The 23,820-nt window shown below is 39.7% G+C and overlaps 1 protein-coding gene across 4 annotated transcripts in view; it reads left to right on the plus strand.

Moving 5' to 3' along the window:
* LOC122717525 (optomotor-blind protein-like) overlaps window positions 1–23,820 on the plus strand; it is a 120,135-nt gene that overhangs the window by 9,712 nt on the left and 86,603 nt on the right. For all 4 annotated transcript variants that reach the window (XM_043941693.1, XM_043941692.1, XM_043941694.1 and 1 more), the window contains one exon: window positions 6,597–6,921. In XM_043941693.1, coding sequence (XP_043797628.1) covers window positions 6,597–6,921 — 325 coding nt within the window. The remainder of the gene's footprint in view (window positions 1–6,596; window positions 6,922–23,820) is intronic.

The raw sequence follows: 23,820 nt of genomic DNA on the forward strand, positions 1-23,820 counted from the left end.
AAAAAAAAAAAAAAAAAAAAAAGAAAGAAAAAAAATCTTGGCTTATCCTTAAATAATGATCCATTATTTATATATTTGCTCGCGAAAGGATACGTGATATCATGATTTAGAAAGCGATTTATAGTAGCCCGAAGTGGAAAAGTTGGACGGTAGCGCTTTTCCCCGATACGTCATCGGGAAGAAGCGATCTGTCATTCTTATTGGTCGCCTGTCCCGTCATTTCTCGGCCTCTTCCTCTTCTCTATCCCGGCTGCAAGCCAACTTGACCGCAGTCCAGCGGCGATTAATCTCACCAAGGGCATGACCGACGTTCCCCGCATTCGAAATTCCCGCCACGTATCGCGCCGCGTAACCCGTGGTCCCGTGGAGAAAACGACCGGAATGAGGAAAACGGGGAAAACAGACTGAGTGTCGCGATACCTCGTCCGCTCCTCCGTTCTTTTTCGATCAATTTCTTTTTTCTTTTCTTTTCTTTTTTCTTTTTTTTTTTTGCGAGAGAATAATCCGAATAGATTTAAAGGTATTTTACCCTGAAAATTGTTCCGTTACTCTGTGGAGTGAATTACAGTTTATATAAATAATAAGGATCGTATTGAATGAATTTAATTTTCAATGGAATGGAGAATATAGAGATTAGATTCTGTGGATTGAATTTTTTTGTACAATTTAATCGATATTATCGACAAAATTGTATAAATTTGATTAATTTATAAAAATTATTTTGCACGAATTTGGTAATAAATTGTGCAAATAAATTTTATAATTTAATAAACAATTGATGGTAGAAATAAAAGACGTTTATGATTAATTAAAAGTTTGTCACTCGCAATTTATCGTTTAATAATTCGTTAATTTTTATCAATTATTAAGTTATAACGCAATAGAATTTAAGAGTTGATCGTTATTTCAACTTGATAGAGTACTCGTTTTATTAAATTTGGATTTGAATATAAGCGCCACACAGTGGACGCACAATTCCGACCGCAGAGACATCTGCGCAGATATCGTAATAATTATGTTTAGACGCGTAGTATACGAAGCAGTGGCAAGACAGGTTAGTGTTGTGCTTGAAAAAGTTTAATAAAACGGTGTTAACGGTTTGTTTTCGTTTCATTAATTAGTGAATCAGTGAAAATAGTGAGAAACTGGTAATGCACGAGCTGTTATTTGGAAAGATTAGGTAATTAACTCTCCGTAAATACATAATTTTTCTTCTCTTCTTACTTTCGTTTAACTTTATCGTACATGGTTGCTCCACATCGATTGGATTTCGAATGAAATCCTTTCAACGATCGAAACGTGAACATGATTTCTTTATAAATAATCCGATATTTATTCGTTCAATATCTTTTTATGTTAGAAAAAGTGAATATTAGTATCGTGATCGAAAAGTGAACGATATAAAGATATTAAAAATAGATATATATATATATATATATATATACAAATATATATCTCGTTATTTTTTCCGAACAACAATTATTGTATTTTTAATAATCGATTTAATAGAGAAAAATCGAGGTATATAAAAATCGTTTTATGATATTTGTCCAATTTTTCGTGCCATTTTTTTTTCTGGTCGAAGAAATCGATTTGAATCGAGTCGTTCACATTTCGAGACACGAGTATGTTCGGTGTCGTGGGGAGGGGGGAAAAATAAAAACAAACGACCGATAGAAAGCGGCGCAATTAATGGCAGCCGGCATTGTAGTCCACGTTTCCAGGTGAAATTTACTCGGATAAAAAATGGAGCGATCGTTTATCGAAACTCGCCGTTCGTTTTTTCGCCGTTCTATGCGATACATTCGGAAAATCGTTTCTACTTTCCTTCTGATCGATATTCAATCGCCATTTTATCTCGATAATTGGTCGTTTGCAAATCCAATCTTTTGAATTTTATTCGCAATAATTGCAAGGGGAAGAAAATTTTATAGAATAATTATATAATTTAAAAGTTTAAGACTACAGGAACAATGATATTTGATCAAAATAACGAATTATTATTCGATAAATAATACATTTAAAATTATTATAATATATCTCTTTTTAAATGATTTTTATTTTTTCACTATCTATTCACTATACGAACAAAAAGAAGGAATTTAAATTGAAAAGAGACAAAATTCTTTTATCGATATTCACATATAATTAAATCGATTTTGAACCGGAACAGTTGGATATTCCATATTCGGGAAATTGACGAACCAACAAGTGGTTCGAAAATCGAGGCTGGCTCGACCTCGATGAATCATCGTCATTAACGTGCATAAAATATATAAAACACGACCGGTAATAATTATCTCCTGGAGCGGTAATGCTCGAATAATTACGTCGAACGCACGAAACGGTTGCACAGGTTTTCCAAAATTGCCATGCTCTCTTCCAAAAATTCGCTCGAAATATACACGTTAGCTGCCGCGACGATGGAACAACAATACAATTTAATTGCACCGCGGTGGATCGTTTATGGTGAAATAATATTATCAAATTATTAATAACCACATTTCCGCTTCTAACTGGTAGGAATATCAACACCGTTGTTGAAATTGCATCGTTGCAAAGCTTGTTGAAGAAAATCAACAAGCAAATTGCACAACATTTCTCGTGCAATACCATTGCGAATTTTAACAATTTCACAGATCCTAGTTTCGAAAATAATTTTGAGGGAGAAAGAATCGCGATAAAAATATATATATATGTATGTATGTAGATATATTTAAAGATACTTTTTATTCGTATCTATATTTTATCTATATTATATTCTACTCCAAGCATAAGAATTAGAATCGAATCGAGGCTCGCGCAATGATTCGAGTGGAATTTTAATTATTTATTTTTATATCATTATCGAGTATCATTGCGCGATATATAAATATTTAGGAAAGGATATAAACATTTTCTAAAAAAAAGAAAGAGAGAGAAATAACATGATTGAACGAAAAATAGAAATTTTAAATTTTAATTTAAAAACGAAGCCTCGAACGATTTATTTTTATTCTTCGATTATTTTTATTTTCAAAATAAAAATAAAATTACCAAATCGTTATGTATACATAAATTGGAAAATTTTAGGAAAGAGATGCTAGTTTTAAAATGTAAAAATATATCATTTCCAATTCTTTATTTCATTGACCGTGGTGAAAGGAAGAGACGAAACGTAAAAATCAGGATCCATTATCCGTGAAAAATGAAGGGTGTTCGCTTGAAACACGAGATACACGAAGGAACGGTAATATACAAAACAGATAAATAGTATCGATTTAAATGATCGGCTCGCACGGACTTTGCATGATAACAATCATGAAGTCATTAACAGTGGCAACAGGTTTTGTATTTTTTCTTTCTTTTTTTTTTTTTTTTTTTTTTTCTTCCTGTCTGCTGTCGGTAATTGATTGAAACGAAAAGAAAATACCGGGAGCCGTGTCCGTGTTGTTAACCATTAACCGTGTCATTATTCATAAATAATATAATCGTGATTTGCATCGTTATGAACGATAATCGAGCAAGCTTATTCAACCGTGTATTTCTTGGTTAGAAAAAAAATTCATAAACTATTGTTATTAAATATAAATAATCGTTGTAGGATATATTGTGATTAATTAGAATAATCTATCTTTTTTTTTCTTTTTTTCTTTGAAAAACTTGCTGGAATAAGAAATTGTAATTTGCAAATGAAAAATTTATTTTAAGTAATTAATTAAATTTAAGTGAATATATGTAAAAATATTTTGTTTAAAGATTTTTTTCCTCCTCTCTTTCTCTCTCTTTTTTTACTTGAAAAATTTAAATTTTTATCGCGCAAAGAAAATTTTTTTTAGAATAGAATCGAAACGAAGAATATTTCGCGTATCGGAATATATCGGTATATAAAAATTGGAGGATAGTTAACAAGTTCTTTTTTTTTTTTTTTTTTTCCACCAAAGTTTTGTAACCGATCGGAGATCGAACGAAATTTTTACGAACGAAAGTGATGAGTTTTATTTTTCTTTTTCTATTTTTTTTTCTTTTTTTTTTTTTTTTTTTTTTTTTTCAATGCAACAGGTAGTTCGCGATTGATCGGAACTAAAGAAAACATGTTGGAAATCGAAGGATAAGCCGCTGTAAATAATGAAATTGTTCGCATGAAAAAGCGGTCAGTGGTCGAGTTTCGAAGGTTCTCACTTTTTTTCGTCTGTAGATTTTTCGTGCAGATTATATTAAAGTCGGAGTCGAATTTTTTTTTTTTTTTTTTTTTTTATTATTCCTTAGCGATCAATAATTGGAAATTAAACGGGGGATCCGCTTAAATGAAATATCGGTAATATCGTTCGAAAGAAAAAGGAAAAAAATTCGATAAATTTCGATCGACGAAGCGAATTCTTCGATGCGATACCGTTAATAAGAATTTCAAAGTTGAGTCCTCTTTGGTTATCTCAAGTGTCAGCTCGCTTTATTGATTCTCAATTTACTTGAAAGGATGCCGACGAATTTACAAAAATTTCCCAACAAGATCGCACCACGGATACGATAAATATTGTTTCTATTTGTGGAAGCATTAGCATTAATAAGATGTTACACGACAAGTAATAAAGAATATTTAACTAATTATTTGATTCATTGGGAAACAGTAAATTTGATTTGACAGAAGTTAAGCGTTGCAACAGAGTTTTTAACTTATTTGTTTATCGATTGTTATTCCAAAAGTGCACATAATATTTGCTCAATACTTTATTCAATGTTTGTATGCTAGTAAATATTCCAACTCTATTCAAACTCCGTGCACGATGATTTCGAATTATTCGATAAATCGTACGCTTGTACTTGACGCTGTTTCTACACACTTCGTTCGAAATTTATTTATTCAATGTGAAAGATTTACGGAAACAATCTTTCTTCATCAAAGAATATATTTATTATAAATTTATATAAATTCTTGTAAAATTTATTTTTCTCTTTCTCGAATACTTCGAATTTTTCTTTATTATTATTTATCAACGTATCCTTTCTTTACTTAAAAATCTAATCAACGTTAAAGATCGATCGATTAATCTTGCCTCGATTACAAAAGAATGGAAGGAGATATCCCCCTTTTTCATTAACCAACTTTACCAAGAACTTGGTAGATTATATAAAAAAGATAATCGTTCTCCAATTGAAACACAATTGGCGGACACGAAGAGTCCAGGATTCGAGGATTGAAGGAGAGATGGAGAGATTCAACGAGATCAAGGGATAAAAAGTGAAAGACAACCGCTTAAAGTTCGCGAGGGTGGATCGACTGACAGCTCGCAACCCTCCCCCACCCGCTGAAACTACTTGTTACTTTTCTCTCTCTCTCTCTCTCTCTCTCTCTCTCTCTCTCTCTCTCTCTCTCTTTTTTCTTCAACTCTCGTGCCCCGAAGGTTGCTCTGTCGGGAAAAGTTCGAAAGTTGCCCGAAGGTAGATAGATTTCTCTCTCTCTCTCTCTCTCTCTTCTCACTTTGAGAAGAAAATCGCGAATACTTGCTCCTCGAGCGTGCACAGCACCTTAAAAATAGAGCTGACGCGCTCGAGGGTCAATAGAGCAATCTCTGTATTCCAGACAATTGCCCTTCCCTCTCGAGACGATCGACTCGAGCCGCGAATCGAAAAACCGAGATCTTCGAGGCCCTCCCTTTCGCTCTTAGAAAAAAAGTTGAAAGATCGTTGATAACGATTGAGAGAAAACGAGGGTAAAATCCTTTTATTTCGAACAGAAATTTCGAACAGCGTTCGAAAGCAATAATAATAATAATAATAATAATAATAATAATAATAATAATAATAATAATAATAATACGTTTCGGTTTGTTTCGCTTTAACTTTTTACACCTTCGTAATTTATATCGAATTATCGGCGTTTATTAAAATTTCTCCGCCGCGTTGTTGAAACGCGGGGCCATTGCCGTCCACGCGGTATGATTTAATTTACAACAAAAGGTCATCGTGTATAAATATATAGGAGGATATATTTTTCAATCAAGAATCCACACTCCTGTTCTCGAACAGGAATCGTGGAAAAGTGATGCGGCCCGTTACTGTTATTTTTGCTGCGGTTTCCATCCGTATTCGATTCGAATTAAACGTTAATAATATTTTAATTAAACATCGGAAGGGAATTGTAAATGCGCATTATCAAAACCGACACTCGGCCCGTATTGTTGCCGATTTACAGCGGCGGCCGGCAAGAAAGATAAAGTTTATCGTTCCTCGGTTGTTTAACGGTTCCCGCGATAAAATAAATAACAACTATGGCATTTCCAATTGCGTGTATTTTAATCCGATGCGGTTCCACGTTTCACCTCCCCCCCCCCTCCCCTCTTTATCAATAATCAATCGAAACGCGGAGAATTAATCTCTCTGCACGCTCGTAAATTCCCTAAAAAGAATGAAACGATCATTTTTCTTTCTTCTTCTCGATTATACTCGGTACAATTAATCGAACCCCAATACCTTTACCCTCCCTTCAAAATTACACTCGATCGTTATCAACACATTCTAATTTTCCCGTTCTAATTACACAAGATTCGTTTAGAAAGTCGTGTTTCACAAGTTTCGTTAAATCACACGAAATTTTCTTTCCCTGTTTTTCTTTCCAGGTTTAGGCTTGGGTCCGCACACGCCCGAGGAAGCAGCCGTCCTGGCGGCAGCGGCGGCAGCGTTGCACCATCATCATCAAGGCGGTCCTGGTGGACCAGCGATGAGGCCGCTCAGGCCTCCCTTACCCCCGGGGATGCTGCACACCTCGCCACACCCTCTGGCGCCGCACCACCCCCTCGCGGGCCCCCACCACCCTCTCGTGCCCCCCCATCACCCGGAGGAGGACGGGGTCGTGGACGATCCGAAGGTGACCCTCGAGGGGAAAGAGCTTTGGGAGAAGTTCCACAAACTCGGCACGGAAATGGTCATCACAAAGAGCGGCCGGTAAGTGTTTTTAATTTTTGCATTATATCTCCCTCCCCCCTTCCTCGTTCGTGCTTGTTATCTTGCATGACAATGGAACGTGAATTATCTCGAATGATCCTTCAAATCTTCCTTCGACTCTTGTCGTAATTTCTATAATAATCGTCCAGGTTATACAAGTTATATTTCTGTTTTTTTCTCTTTTTCTTTTCTTTTTCTTTTCTTTTTTTTTTTTTTTTTTTTTTTTTACCGGGACTGGATCGAGTTAATTCGAATAGATTTCAAATCGTTTTATTAATCGATGCTGATTTTCGTTTCGTTTTGTTTTTTTTTTTGGGCTTCAAATTTCAGTCGAGGTTGAAGCTTATGTTAAATTATAAATGAAGTAAAATATCTCGATCGAAAGTTTAAAAAATGATAATCGTTCAGAAGAAAAGAAATATTATCGTTCGAGAAAAATATCTTTTATCTATAAATACGAATGGGGCGAGATACGAATTCTAAGGTTCGATTTCGATGATGACACTTGTTTCAAGAGAAAAAAAAAGGAGAGGGGGAGGGAAGGCCGTAAGGCAAGAGCCGTGAGAAAAATGACGGGTTTCCAAGCGAAACATGAGAAGTAGCCGCGAGAAACCGCAGGAAATCGTTCCTGGCCTGGCTTTCGTTCGCGAATTCGGTCGGAATTTCGGCGCGAAATTCGAATTGCGCGCGTTCGATGGACTCGATCGAATCCAGAGATCGAGAACGAGCCAGGGATCGATTCCATTCTTCCTCTTCTTCTTCTTCTATACCCACCCTATTTCTGAAACACCTTTCATCGCGTTTTTAAAGATTCAGGGATTCTATGGCCGGGCACTTTCCCCAGTCCTTCGACCATTGGAAATCCTTTCAAGCGCAAACTTTTACGCAAATCGCGAACGAGAGAACGTAAAAGGGGTAGTTTTAGTTGGAAAACACACGGCGTGAGACGGATATTATACCGAACTATAATAGTTAAGCAAAGAGAACACGCTTACAGCTCGTGCTTATACCCTTGGATCTATAGTATTGTTATTCCTTCCTTGTCCTCCTCTCCCCTCCTCCCTACCTTCCTACGTTCCCTCTCCTTTCTCTCTTTTTCTCTCTCTCTCTCTCTCCTTCTCTCCGTTTCGACGCGACTTTGAATTTTAAACGCCGCGTTTTCCTTTAAATATCGTCCCCGATTTCTTCGAAATTATCGAATATTCAATCTCATGAATCTTCAAGGAAATATATATATATATATATATATATATATATATATTTTTCAAAACATCAAATCTTCTGCTCGTTCTCATAATTATTACCATTGCATAAGAAGAAACAATTTATTTCTACAATTTCACGATACGAAATTCTCTCTAAAAAGAAAAAAGATCCCCTATGGAGAACAACCCTCTCGCCTCCAATTCCTCCCCAAGTTACTTACCAACGTTGTTGTTCATGGGCGAGTGCAATTTTGTGGGTGCTGTGGTGGTTCCAATTTTCGTACATTCGTATTCCTCGAGACTCTGGTCGTGTCCCTCGTGTCCGAGGCCCCGCCACGAAGGGAAGAAGCCAGCCTCGGTTCTCGCGGACGGGCCCTGGTAATATCTCGTTTAGAAAGATTACAGGTTCGGTGAACAGGCTGCCAATGTATAAAACAAACATCGTTAAGCGAGCCCTATACTTAAGGAAAGGCAGAGAGAGAGAGAGAGAGAGAGAGAGAGAGAGAGGTCTTCGGGGCCTGGATCGCCCCGGGCATTATTCGAGTCCATCCTTCTCTCTCTCTCTCTCTCTCTCTCTGTGCTCTCAGAACGGAGAGAAAGAGAGAGAGAGAGAGCGCGGCTGTCGGTCGGCCACTGGTACAGGTCAGGAACGAAACGAATGGAGGGAGAGGAGGAGGCGCGCGTACGTATTGAGACGTAGACCACCGGACGCAGGATTGGGCCAGCCGCAATTTCCGCGCGTGTAATTATCCGTGATCGTCCTCTTTGTCGATCCACCACGGCTTCGTGGCCTTAAGCTTGTTATCCGGCTGTGGAGATTGATTTAGAGCGGCCTGCATCCGATTATGCCCTCGCTGAAGGGGGGATGATTCGGACCAGGATCGGTCTAGGATTCTTGGAAAATGGTCAGGTGGCTAGGATGTTGATGGATTCGTGGAGATTTATGAATCGAGGGAGATTCATCAGGGTGTATCTCTTTCTCTTTCTTTTTCTTCTTTTTTTTTTCGATTTTATTTAACATCGCGGATTATTCGTATACCGTGAATCGTAATTCGTATTATAATGGAAAATCGGTTAGATCTTAGTTATTTGGTGTAATAGGTTTTCGATCGATTCAAAATTTATCGTACCCCAAACGTTATCATTCGTCCTTCTGCGAGATCGTTCCAAGAATAGAAAATTGATGATCGACGCAATATTAGCCAGATCCATCCAACGTTAACGATAATTCGTATATACTTGGACTCGTTTCCTTTACACGGTGGATCCCGTATTTTTTTTTTTTTTTTGCGCATCCTGGTGAAACGTTCGATCTTTATCTTGTTTACTCGTTTCTTGGAAAAACTTGGGACCACAGCGTTAAATTCTCTCTTCTTGCGTTAAAATATCTCGATAAGGAAATAAGGCGCGTTACTATACACACATATATATTCCCCCCTCTCCTCCATAATAATGAAATTCACCCGGCAATTACGCGAATACGAGTAAGAGGGCACAGGTTTCAGATCGGCCACTGTTCCGAGAAAATCAACGGTTAATGGATCCCCCTCCTCCTTCCTCCTTACTACTAGTTCAATCCTGAAAGAAACGCTTAATTACGGTTTTGGTCGCGTGTGCACACGCACAAGCGGAAGTAGAAATTCGTAAGCAGAGTGGATCGAGGGAGGAGGCCGGGAGAAAGGCCGGTTAAACGAGTCAATTAGGCCAACGTCTCGGCGTTTAAAGTATAAAGTATAGGGAAAGAGAGTTTTTTCTTTTCTTCTTATTTTTTTTTTTTTTTTTTTTTTTTTTTTTCGACGATTTGACGCGGTTACAAGAGCCGCTCTCTTCGTCGCTCTCTTCGAAGCCTGTTGAGATCGTTTAGTACACTCTTTTATGAAACTTAATTTCCGTGATTTTTAAATGAAATAAAGCGTCAAAGGGAGCACGCGAGCGAACAAACGAGCAATAAAGGCCCTGGCCACAGTTCCACGGGATGAGTGATCCCAACCAAGTGTTATATAGGCTTGGTATGCCACGCTCATTTTTCTTGCGTATTTTCTCACCTTTTTTCATTCTCATATCGTTTACACACGAATCTTTCTCTCATTTTTATCTTAGGTTATTACTTACCTATATTTACGATAATTTCGAAGTAAACTCGGCGCGTAGATACAAAGATACACGCGATATTAATTAACTCTTATTTTCTTTTTCGAAAATCGTTAAATACATTATTCCTCTTTTTTCTTTCAATCGTATTTATAAAAAAATTCTAATCCCCATATATCTATTCTATCTTCAATTCTTGCAAATTTTCCCTTCTTTATTCTTCATCCAAAAAAAAAAAAATAATTAAATTTTTTAAAATTTATTTTTTTTAAAATTAAATTAAATTATCCCGCTTTGAAAGCAGATTTCTCTCTCTCTTCCTTTCCTCCAACAGGTTTAATAAAAAAAAAAAAAAAAAGTGTCGTCCCGATACAGCGAGGACAGGTGTCGCGTAAAAGGCGAATTATCGTTGCATATCTCCGGGACCGAGGGGTGCAGTAATTTTCATAGTAACATTGCGCAACGAAAAGGAGATATCGCGATAATTCCTGTGCCGCGATCGGACGGACGCGCCGCCGGCTATCGCGCGATGAAATATGCATGTCCATTTTTGACGTTTGAACTTGTACTTATCGTTGATACCGCCGCTCATCACGACGTTATCTTGGACGAACTGGGCCTCTCCTCCTATACCTCGACGGATAGTTAGAAGGGGGAAGCGATGGTGTGAAGATATCTCTCCTTCCCCTTCTTCTTTTGCCTCTTTTCCGCGTTTCTTTCGCAATATCGAAATATCAATATCTATAAAATCGAGAGATTTGCCTTCACTTTTTCAAAAAGCTCCAATAATTCTTAATTATTGTCTGTTTCATTCACTTTATTCCAACATTTATTCATTTCAATTGTCCAATTGTCGAGCAGTCAACGACTGCTTTTTTCACGAGTTCAAGGCGTTGAAAACGGAACGGAAACGATAATGCCAGATTAACCATCATTTGTTTGAATATTACGTTGTGAAACGTAATACGCGTAACAGGTATCAATTAACGTCGACGATAGATTAAAGAGAAAAGATAAATGGCCCGATACGTAGGTATATATACCTCGATCGCGGTATATTTTCTAAAATGCCGCGTAATCACTCTCTATTAACTAAACCAACTCTCTTCGTGTCGTTGCATTGAAAAAGGGCCACCACCCCGTATTTTTTCCTTGGCAAATTCTCTCTGGAAATTCCTTCGTTCGTGACACGAACGTACGATTCCGTTATCAAACGAAATGAGAGAGAGAGAGAGAGAGAGAGAGGGGAGGGTTTGTGAATTTCTTCGTTTCTCTTCGTTTAATCGCTCGAGCGATTAAAATTTAGAGCAAGTTGAGCCAACAGATACCTCGAACGATCTTTTCGCCTCTTTTATCGCTGCTTTCTCGCCGAGGAAAATAAAAGCGATTTCCGTCACGCGTTCGCGTGCGTATCGCCGCCACGATCGCCGGGATCGATTTACTTTTGCCGTCCAATTGAGTGAGGAAAAAAAAAAAAAAAAAAAAAAAAAGAGCACGCGTTGGAATATTCAAACGCAATAATTAACGGCTAAAAAATACACAAAAGGTGTGAGAATACGTTTAATCAATGAGCGATAAAATGTGTTCGTTTCCCTCCCCCCTTTATTTTCACGCTTTCCTCAAGCTTGTCCAACAAACTTACTCAGATTAAAAATTCGCTACTAAAAGAAAAATCCTACACCTCCCTCTCCTTAAAAAACCCTCAACGTATCGCCCGCGTCTCCCTCGCCCTTCACCTGCGGTCCGCCGTGATCGTCTCATCCTCTCCCCACCACCGGTCCTCTCTATCTCTCTCTCTCTCTCTCTCTCTCTCGCGCCCGAGCCCCACCATTCAATCGTACGAGTTCGTTCGTCCTCGTCTTGGCCTCGGGTGGCGCATGTGCGGCCTCTTCTCAGTTTCTCTCTCGGCCGCGAAGGGGACGCTCTCTCCTCGGGGTCGCGCTCATCCCGCGTTCCAAGCTGGGGTCGGTAATTAGCCGTGGTGGCCTGGGCGCGCCTGAAAATGCGCCCTGCGATTGTGGTGGAAGTGTCGGAGAGTGGTGCATCGTGCGCGTGTGTACGCATCGACGTTTTCCTTCTCCGAGAGAAACGGGAGGGAGGGAAAGGGTGAGGAGGAGGAGGAGGAGGAGAAGGGGATTCGTTTGAATGCCACCCCTACTGCACCGCGAGCGGGTGCAACGAGTGCACCCGTGTTTCCTTCGTGTTTTTCACCGCCACCACCGTTTTTGTGCCACCCTCTCGGCCTGCCCAATTCCCACGTGGTGTCTGTACGTCCGGGACGTGGATCCCGGCTTTGGATCGCAGTTTTGGATAGGAGCTAGGTGAGCGAGTTTTGTTGTACGTCGTTTTTGTACGGACGATGCTGGGGATGAAATCGTTTCGTTAGATTTTAAAGGGGAAGATTTAGAATTTAGGATTTAGAATTTGGATGCGTAATTTATATAATTTTGAATCGGTGTTGTCATCATCGGTGTGACTCATGTGCGTGGTACGAAAGGACCGAAGGTTACTCGAGAAAATAAGGTGTACACGCAAACATGCCTCGATGTTTGTTGACGTTGTGGTTTAGCACATGATTCATACCTATGTGTTTTTAACGCGTCGTTCATTATTCGAGATGAATGTGTAATGTGATAAAATTATGTACGAGCGATTCTCGAAAAATTTTGTTCCAGGTTTATTTGAATTATGCAGAATTCGTATTTTCCATAGTCTCTCATTTATTAGGGATTTCAAATGGAAAATAGTTGCTACGAATCTACTTTCTCTACTGTCGAAATATTTCCATTATTCTGTAATAAATAAATTTTATTTATCCCTATATCTCGAAATCCCTGTATACGAAAGAATGATATCTCAATTTCAATTTCATCGAATTCAATTTCGTCCAATTCTCTATCTTATTATTTTTTTTTTCGTACGCTTGCGCGCTTCCCATCCCTTTCGGCTCCGCCCCGCAATTTTCATCCCCCGTTTTTCGAAATTTCCTCATTCGATATCCGCTGCTCCTCGATCCTCTTGATCGTACGACGTTGGTCGAAAGAAAGAAAGAAAGAAAGAAAGAAACGCGGAGATGGAAATGAGATGAAGGTTGAAGGGGCAGGCTGAGTCGAGAAGAGGGTGGTGGATCGTGGTGGATAGACAAAAGGGGCGCGCGTGGGCGCCGCGGTTGCGCGGGGGCGCTTTCGACGCGCGCGAGATTGATTGCTCGAGCTTTCGGTTTAGTGGCTCGTAATTAGGTCTGTCGAGTCGCTGAGTATTTCTTTATTCGCGCGCACTACGCCTCTTACCCCGCCAAGCGTGGAATAGTAGAGGCTACAGTGAAGCGCGCGAAGGGGTATATACGCGCGTGTGCCTCGATGCAACCCCCTGATTAAGATTTTTTTTTCTCTCCTCCTCCTCCTCGTCATTGCGGATTTTATTTTAACTCTTCGAGCCTCGATTCCTTCGATGCATGTAATTTAAGCGTTGTGAATTAGAAAGGAAATTTAGTTAGGGTATTTGTCAGATCAGGGAAAAGGAAAAATCGTTTTGGAATTATTTTCAAGCGCATTAAAAGTGTTTTTAATACCGTGTTAAAATAGGGGGGAGAATTTTGTAAAATTTGAGATCGTTAATTCTTGGAATCTTTCTCCCTCATTTTTATTTAATTAATTTCAATCGATATTAAACGTTTCTTGAAACGATTGTATATCGAAATTTCCGCTCGAAAATGTATCCGCGCGATTTCTATTCCATTCAATTTCATCATACTCCCCCCCCCATTTTTTCTTTCGATCCACGTTCGAAATCTCGTTCGTGGTATTTTTATTCGACTAGTTTTCGAGGAAAGGAAAAAAGGAAAAAAGTGACGAAATTCCAATTGCTCGCGCGGTTTTCATCCACGACAATCCTTACGGTATCGGAGAAATTCTCCGATAACGTAAATAAAATGGAATTAAAGTGGAGCGAAATCTTCTTATACGAGGCTCGGTTAATTGGCACCGAATACAGGTATTTTAACTAAAATATTATTGGATACATTGGATTGAAATTAATTTGAAGCCGGTTTCTCTTTTATTCCGGAATGGTTATGATATCCGCGCGTTACATTAGCCGGCAAGATTATACGATTTTCCGATGGAAACTCGATTGCAACATTAGCCATTGGATATTAGGTTATTCGGTGTTTATTGAAACGTTATATCCCCGCCAGCCGATTAATTTTCTGCGCAACGCAATGATCCCGATTGCAATTCCGATCCTGCTTCTTGTGCAAATTTCCCCATATTCTGATCCCTTCCATTCCAGGAATTCTTTACGAATTTATTTTTATCCCCTGAAATTCTCATTTCGAACAATAGGATAGAATCGTTTCGAAGAAGAAATCGAAAATTGTCGAAAAGATATTGTTGCTATTTTTAATTCAATAATGCTTGAATTATTCCAAGCTCCAATTTTCAAAATTTTCAAAATTGTTCAACAGGCGGAAATATTTATCTTGGAATTTAATATTCTCATTTCGAACAATAGGATAGAATCGTTTCTATGAAAATTAATTATTTAATTTCTACGAAAATTATTTAACAGGCGAAAATATTTATCTTGGAATTTAATAGAAACACAACAAATATATTATCGATACAATCGAAGAGTCCATTTCCAACGACAAACACATTTGGAATGATTCCAAATTTGCTGAGAATTTTCAGGGGAAAAGAATTGCTTATTCTCTATAGAGATTATAGGAAATAAAAGGGAAAGAGAAATTCTTTACGAATTTATTTTTATCCCCGTGAAATTCTCATTTCGAACAATAGAATCGTTTCTATGAAAATTAATTATTTAATTTCTACGAAAATTATTTAACAGGCGAAAATATTTATCTTGGAATTTAATAGAAACACAACAAATATATTATCGATACAATCGAAGAGTCCATTTCCAACGACAAACACATTTGGAATGATTCCAAATTTGCTGAGAATTTTCAGGGGAAAAAGTATTGCTTATTCTCTATAGAGATTATAGAAAATAAAAGAGAGAGAGAGACGAATAGATTCTTGCCACCTCCGATCCCTGCCCATCCCCCCCCTCGTTTCATTCGAGCACGAATATGTCCTTATCCGAGACGACACTTTGCAACGTGTTCCAAGGCTACGAAAGCCTGTACACGCGATTACGAGATAGGGAATGGAGCGCACGCGAGGCCGACACGAGTTCTTCCTTGAAGAAGCCGAGCTGGTTTCGCGAAGGCGTTGAAGGATGAGCCGTCGTCCATTCGCTCCCGTTGACGTGATCGAATGGAAACGGTCGACGGGCGTGGGCGGTGCCGATTGTCAGACGCTCGTTAACCGCGCAACGTGATTACCGGAATAACAAGTGGTACGCGATTGGAAACGGAAGGTGTTAGCCTTCTTTCGCTACGATTACTTATCCCAAGTAATTGGACGGGATTAAACGGATTCGTGCGGGATAACATGAACGATAGAAAATTTGTTTGCGTCGGTTGATAATTTGTTAATTCGCTTCTTCGAATTTTGTGTAATTATTTAATTTCTACGAAAATTATTCAACAGGCGAAAATATTTATCTTGGAATTTAATAGATTCGAAAACACAACAATATATTTATATTACAATCGAAGAGTCCATTTCCAACGACAAACACATTTGGAATGATTCATAGAAACGATTCTATCCCTTTCTCCAAAATATATAATTATATATAAAAATAATATAAAAATATATATAAAAATATATATAAAATATATAAAATATATAAAATAAAATATATAAAATATATAAAATATATAAAATATATATAAAAATATATATAAAAATATATAAAAATTTGTCTCGACGATTGTATTCGATTTTTCCTGAAAAAATGCAAGGATCAATTTTATGAAGTGAATTGGAGAATTCATTGTAATCGAAAAACTTGACGTGTAATAATTCTTCCTCGTCACCCAATAATTTCGTGGTTAGAAAAGAAAATAAAAGAAAATACAATCCCTTTGTTTTTTCCTAGATCCATATAAACTTTTATATTCCGGATATGAAAAAGAGCGTATATCTTGACAAACCACGATGACGCAATCGTTGAATTAAATCAACGTGCAATTCGCATCAAACATATACGATATCACGTTTTCCTGGCAATACGAAATGACAAGAATCGTACGAATATTCATCGGGAGAATGATTAGTTAGATGCACGCTCGATTCGAGTAAATTAATCCGTAACAGGTATGCCGAATGGACGCTTTATAATCGATCGATCGATCCTCGAATCGTGACCGTATCGATCACGACACCGAATGCCTCTCGAATCCATTCATTTGAAATTATTCGCTCGTTCGTTTCAATCTCGAATTCGTTTTATATATATATATAAATTTTTTTTAGAATAAATTTAAAACTTTTCGAAAGGCTTGCAATTGGAAATTCGAAATTGTTGCATTGCTACAAAAAAAATTCTCAGCGGAGTAATTTTATTCTTCTCTTTTTTTTTTATTCCACAATTTCTTCAAATCCATAACACCGATTATTACAAAAAAGAGATATATTCTCTTCGAAAACGCGAATTCTTCGAAAAGGAGAAGAAAGAATCTCTTTTCCCACTTTCCATATTCGCTGAAAAAAGAAAATTCTTGGCGAGAGGGGGAAGGGAGGAGGAATTACGGAGCGCAAGGGCGATATAAGGGAACACGTGTACACGTGCTCGTTGTTCGTGCATATCCCACTTACCATTTATATTGGTGTCCGAGCGGTGTGAATAGATAACGACCGTTTACAGGGACGTGGCCGCCGCCGCCGTCTCTCCACCTCGCTTTTTCCCTCGCTTTGTATCGCGCTGGTTATGCCTATCGGCCTATCTGCGCGAATATATGTTAACGCGCCTCGGTTACACGAGTATCGCTGACAGATTGTCGTGGGATCGCTGTCCTTTTATTTTTTTAATCTTATTCCTGGAAATCCTTTCTCCAATCCTCCTTGCACGGACCTCGCTGCTTTTCTACAATAATTTGTTCCAGGTTCTTGACAAAATTTTATTTCTATCTATACACCCTATATATACCCCTTTCCTTTTGTTTCACGCATGATATATGATTTTCCTCTTTATCACGTTCGGCTCAAAAATAATAAAAATACAAATTCAAATTGTATCTGGTCTAGTTTTCCATTCTAGAAGTCGTAATTATATTCTTTCCTCAAAAAAAAAAAAAAAAAAAAAATACGAATCGAGAGTAATCGAAAATTCCGATTTCGAGGAGGGTATATATACACCCTATATATATACCCTATATATATCCTTTCCTATTGTTTCACGCATGATATATGATTTTCCTCTTTATCAGACGTTCAATGCTCGCCTCAAATAATAAATAATAAAAATAATAAATAATAAAAATACAAATTCAAATTGTATCTGGTCTAGTTTTCCATTCTAGAAGTCGTAATTATATTCTTTCCTCAAAAAAAAAAAAAAAATACGCGAATCGAGAGTAATCGAAAGGAGGGGGGTGTGAGAAGATGGTGGCGAGTCCCCGGGGGGCAGGAAGGAAGGAAGGAAGGAAGGAAGGAAGGAAGGAAGGAAGGAAGGAGGTCGCGGTGCCCGGCCAATTTCTGAATGCAAATAACGCCGGTGTCGAAAGGGAGCTCGCGAATGAAAAGGGAGAGGCAGTATGCAAATAGAAAGCTGTTACGGCCGCCTTCTTCGTTCTCTTTCGACCTACACCCCCTACGGATGTACACTATCCACCCACCCACCCCTCCCTCTCTCTCTTTTCTTTGCAGTGTACACGCGAGACGTGTGAATTCCATGCGAAACGCAAGCAGATAGATGGAAACCGTGGAGGAAAGGGGTGTGAGGAGGATGGAATAAAGAGAGAGAGAGAGAGACTCTTCTTTCTATTCTTCTACGACGAGATCCGTGTCTTGGCGACACCCTGTCCCCTTTCACGCGGTGGTGGAAACGTGGTCTGTCTGGATTCGTCTCTGGATTAATTGATATCGCGGCCTTCCGCCTCGCCCACCCCTCCTCCTTTCAACGCGGTCGACTCTTTTCAATAGAAATTTGGATTTTTCAAAGGGGTGAACGTTGCAAGGTGAATGTAGGGTGAAAAGATGAAGACTTCTTAGAGACGAGGGGGATTCTCGAATGGAAAGTTGACGAGTAATCGCGTTTCTTTCTTTCTTCTTCTTCTTCTTCTTCTTCTTCTTCTTCTTTTCTCTCTCTTTCTTCTCCTTTTTCGTTTATTGATCGTGTTAACGACACTTTTCGGATTCGTATATCTCGTCGCGTGATAACTTGCTTTTATAATCCAAGGGGATGGGGATCGCGCAGAGGTGTGATAAGTGCGTCTAACGAGGTTTAATTATATTGTAATTAGTATCGTTACGAAGAATAATTAACGAAGAGTAATGAAAGTTAAACGTGTGTTCTCTGGGTTGGAAAAAAAAGAGGAAAGGGAACGAGCTGGTTTATAACTATATTTCACGGTGAAAATTTTAAAATCTCCCCCTCCCCGTATATTCGAGATTAGAAACAACTTAACGATTTTATATATGCGATAAAAAATTAAAAAATCGCAAACTCGAACTAATAATATTCTTTCGTAAGGAGAAAGGGGGGAAATATCGAAGGGGATTATCTCGTTTGATATAAATTTTAAATCGAAATAATTTACTATACCGCGGAGGGAAGGGGATGAAAACAGGGAGGTGGGTAGAAATGAATAAATAAATTAAAAAAAAAAGAAAAATATATATATATATATATTTCCATGGAAGTATCGCGTTACCTCGATCCACGTGCATCGCAGAGGCGAGTGGTGAACTGGATCTGATCAATTACCCATTGCATGCGGGCAATTAATCTCGCGCTTTATCTAGAGGACTTTAATAGGTACCCCGCTATTCGCCAGCTGCCACTGCAGCCTGCACGGGATGTGGCCAGCATACTTTTACCAGGCCGTATTAATGGGAAGGGTACAGGATCGCTCGCTCGCGCCACCACGACTTTCTGCTAATTTACGTCCGCTCGTTAATTCGCGAACAATGAGACGGACGGGTAAATTAAATTCTTTGATTCTCGATCAATGGAAAACAATAAATAATAATAAAGGAAATGCGTGTAAAATTTTAAATTCTGGACAATTGAGAGATTCGGGAGGAAATAAAGTATGGATGGATACAATTGAATTAAATTATCCTAAAAATCCCCGTGGATCGATCGATCAGTTTTCGATCGAACGATCCGAATGTTTCCTTTTATGAGTGTAATAACTCATAAAATATTCACGCGAGTGAAAAAGCCGGACAGAAAACCGATTAACCGATCCCCGATTATTATTCCCCCGCGCATAATCGTTTTCCTCGGCAAAAACGAACCTTTATGTTATCATTCTTAACTCAAAAAAACGATCTATTCCTTTAACTGTCTACAACAAGTCTACAACAAGTAACGATTCAAACGAAGAAGTAAAACCAGCGATCTTTCATCTCCACTCATCGTTATCGATCTCCAACAATCGGATAGGATGGGATCATCGAGTAATTTCTTCTGCAAGTAAAAAAAAAGCACTCGAGATATCTGTTTCGAAACGAAATGGTATCGCCAATTTGCATAACGAAATCTCCAATAAATGTTGACAAGAAGAGATTAGAAATTGAAAGGAGAAGGAGTTTCGACCATTCCTCGTTTCACACGCGATGAAAACGAAAGGAAAAACCGATGTTAATCCGAGCATTCGCCCATTTCATCGGCCGTGACGCGGGAAATTTCTCGGCAAAGACATAATTGCACGGTGGCCACGGGTTACACGATCGCTCGAGGAACGTGCTAGCTCGTCTTCTTTCTCTATGTATATATATATGTATAATGCGTGTGTGTCGCGCTCCACCTTGTCTAGGTTACAACGATCGTTGGCGCTTTCGTGTCCGCCGGTTTTATCGCCGATCTTAATAACACACAGAGCGTTGGAAATAATGCCGGGTTGGGCAAACAACGATTCAACGTTGCGGCCAACGATATTACGATACTAATCGCTCGGGAATACGCTCTACTCCGCGGAGCGAATGGATTTTAAATCGATAACGGTTACCGCGTCCAATTAATTGACTCGTCTTCCCGCGTGCGATTCGTTCAACAGACTCTTTTCTTCTTCGAAAGGAGAATCGATCTTCTTTTTCTGATGCATTCGATTTACGATATCAAGCGAGATTTCTCTCGCAAATTATTTCCATGTTTTAGTTAAATTTTTTGCTATAGCTAGATCGATATATAAATATATATATATATAAAATTTGATATAATTATTCACACGTATTGAAGAATTTCACCAATTAGAATAGGGAGAGGGATCGAGTTCGAGTTAATCAGATTTACTTTGTAGGCTCGCTTCGAGTCACCCGGTACATATCGATCGCGTCATTATAATTCAAGAGAGGCCTCCGCATTTTTCGCACCTTCGACGAACAACCGGCGGCCGAGGAGCGAGGATCGATAACCCTTCCCCCTCCTCTCCTCTCCTGGCTCGTTCCTCCGGCTAATCTCGAATCTCGGTCTCGAGCTCGGCTGGTGGAATTAGAGGTTAAACGGTCGATCAGCGTTTCTCCTACTGTACGTCTATTTCATCGGCCCTCTTGTGGTTGGCCCTCCATCATCACCCTCGAATCGAACGCGTAACGAAACTCGATCCCGTTTCCCGATCTATATATCGAAAATTTAAAAAATTCTCGATCGTTCGTTTCGTTCGAATGATAACTCGAAATCGAGGATATCAAGGAACGAATCTAAAATTCCGAAATAACGAAGAATTCTCTCTTTTACTTTTACTCGAAAACAAAAAAAAAAAAAAAGAAAATTCGAAAAATACGAGAGAATTTTCGTTTCATTGGAAACCGGACCACCCGGTATGCTCCCGATCAACGATCTTCACAAGTTTCTCACACCTCGAGTTTGCTCGAGGACTAATAAGAAATCGTATAAGGTCGGAAGGGTGAGGGAAAGAGCGAGAGGGAATGTGGAAAGGGTGCGCTAGAACAGGCAGACGGACAGAGGAAGAGAGACAGAGGTGTTGGACGCGTGTGTGCGTGAACCGTGGCCAGGCATAATGGTTGGCGTGTGTAAACCGTAAGAGATAATGTAACACGGTGGAAGAAGTTGGGCTGGCGCCACTCGTTATTTATACAGCGTGCCGGCCGGCCAGGGAGCCGGCAGGGTATCTTGGGCAGGAGGGGAGGGGGGGGGGATGAAGCCGGGGAGACGCCCACTAAATTATTATTTGTTCTTGGCGAGTCATAAACGGTCGGAAATTATGCCGGTCGCGGGAACAGTTTTCGAACGGTTCTGGCCTTGGACGCGAAACCAACGCGATGAAGGGAGGAGAGAGAGAGAGGGAGAGAGAGAGAGAGAGGACCACCTCGAGAAATCCGCGAAAAATTAACCGTCATTCCGCGCCGACGTTTCGTGTGGCGCCGGGCCTCCTCTTTTCCCCGAATCCTCGGTCCGCGGCAAGGATCGGCGTTGGATGATTGCGAGGCGTTTTCGGATGATCCGATTCTTTAATGGGATTTTAACGAAGAGCGTGTCTCGTAACGACGTGTAATAATTATGTACTCGGACGAAGACAAATTGTAACTCGAAACTTTTAAACTTTTAACGTACAGGGTGTCGGGTTTAATATTGAATTTCGAATTGATTGGATTGGAAGAAACGTTAAAAACGTTGATTTTTTTTTTTTTTTTTTCGAAAATAGATTTCCAGGAGAAATAATTCCATAGAAAAAGAGAGAGAGAGAGAGAGAAGAAAGATTCACGTGTAAATAAAAAACTCTATCCCCGATTTTTTAAGGGGTTCTGTTTACGAGTTTTACCCGTGTCCAAACGAATATGCAATTAGCCGTGATCCGTCGATCATTGTTGAGGGAGGAGGGGGAGGTCGATCCAGAGCGGATGCTATAGTTCTATAGTATTATTTTGTAGAAAGAAGCATATATATATACACATACATATTTTTTCATTTCTTTTTCGAGCCGCTCACCGGCTGGTATAAATGAGACGCGGGTAATTATTGTCCTCGGGCGTGAAAGGTGGACCTCGGGACCCCTTTCAACCGCTCAAGTGGATACGGCTGATTGTGGTGGAGGTGACGCGTACACACGAAGACAGGGACGTGAATCATTTTTTAGACGCGCTAGCGTGCCGAGGGAAATTTATTTCGCCAAACGCGCCACTACTCCTCCTCCTCCTCCTCCTCCTCCTCCTATGCTAAACGATATGGAAATCTTCGATCGGACATCGACGAGTCCGAATTAGTATTCCCATCCGTATCCGGACACGTTCACCACCGATTCTAACTTCCTTCGTGGAATATTGATTCCTTCGAGGAGAAGCTGTTCCATTTTTCTCTTTCCTTTTCTTCTTCTTTTTATTTAAATAACGCAAGAAGAGTATATAGAATATCGTTTAAAATAACTTCCAAACCGATCAACCGTAATTTCTCTCTCTAAGAGAGAGAGAGAGAGCTCAGGCTCCTCCGAATTAATTCAAATCACCTGCTCCATATTCTTCGCGCAATCACGCTCCATGAAGCCAAATCGTCCACCGATCCAACTGATATAAAACATGCCGCAAATCAAGCCGATAAATCCAACCCACCCGCTGGAACCTTGGAAACCTTGCACAAATTTTCTCTCCCCACGACGATCGGCCGGGCACACAAAGCTCGGCTAACGAAGAAACAAAGCCGATTCGTTCCAGACCCGACGAGGAAAGCGAAATTAAATCGTCCGTCTCCGCCTTCCACTCTCTCTCTCTCTCTCTCTTCGTCGCCGACCTGCGCCGAGAACGTAAAATGCGAGGAGGAAAATAGCGGGAGGAGGATGCAACTTTGAGACAAGGGACCCCGGCTCCCCTGGATCCCCGGTTAAAAAACTTGGACGCCGCGGGGGTCCCGCGGCCCCGGGGATAAAGGGAGCCCTCGAGAGGAGGCCCGACTATCGGTTTCCCTATCGGGGCTGGTCATCTCGGTTCGACCGCCTCCACGAGAGAAACGCGTATAAACGAGGCTCGCCTTTAACTGCTTTACGACGATCGTTTGTACCGATTTGTTCGACCCTCCCTCCTTCCCCGCCGATCCCTTTTTTTCGCGAGAGGCGCAGTCGCTGTTTTCTATCTCTTCGAAATTTTCTAGAGATTTGAGGAGATTTGAAATCGTATAGCAGCTTCGCTTTTTTCCAGCCATCCCTATCCGCTTTCACCCTTTCACCACCTAAACTTCCCTCCCTTCCCAACTTCTTTCACTTCACGCTTACCTTACTTGCTATCGGATTACCTATATGCACATATATACACCCGTCTGTCTCCATCATATATATATATATATATATGTATATTACATTTTACACAGTTCAAAGGAATCGAATGTGATTAATATCGTTCGTAATTGTAATCTTTCTGCCGAGCGGATGGAAAACTCGTGGGACGAGTGATTTCGTCTTTTCTCGACGAGGGCGCGCGACAATGCGCTTTTCCCCGGCTGGCGCACAACAGGGTCGCTCGGCGTGGAGACTCTCTCCTCGTCCCCATTATTTGCGATGTTTCTATTGCGTTAA

Source organism: Apis laboriosa, unplaced genomic scaffold (assembly GCF_014066325.1).
Source record: "Apis laboriosa isolate Shangri-la unplaced genomic scaffold, ASM1406632v1 scaffold5213_cov150, whole genome shotgun sequence".
Classification (NCBI taxonomy): Eukaryota; Metazoa; Arthropoda; class Insecta; order Hymenoptera; family Apidae; genus Apis; species Apis laboriosa.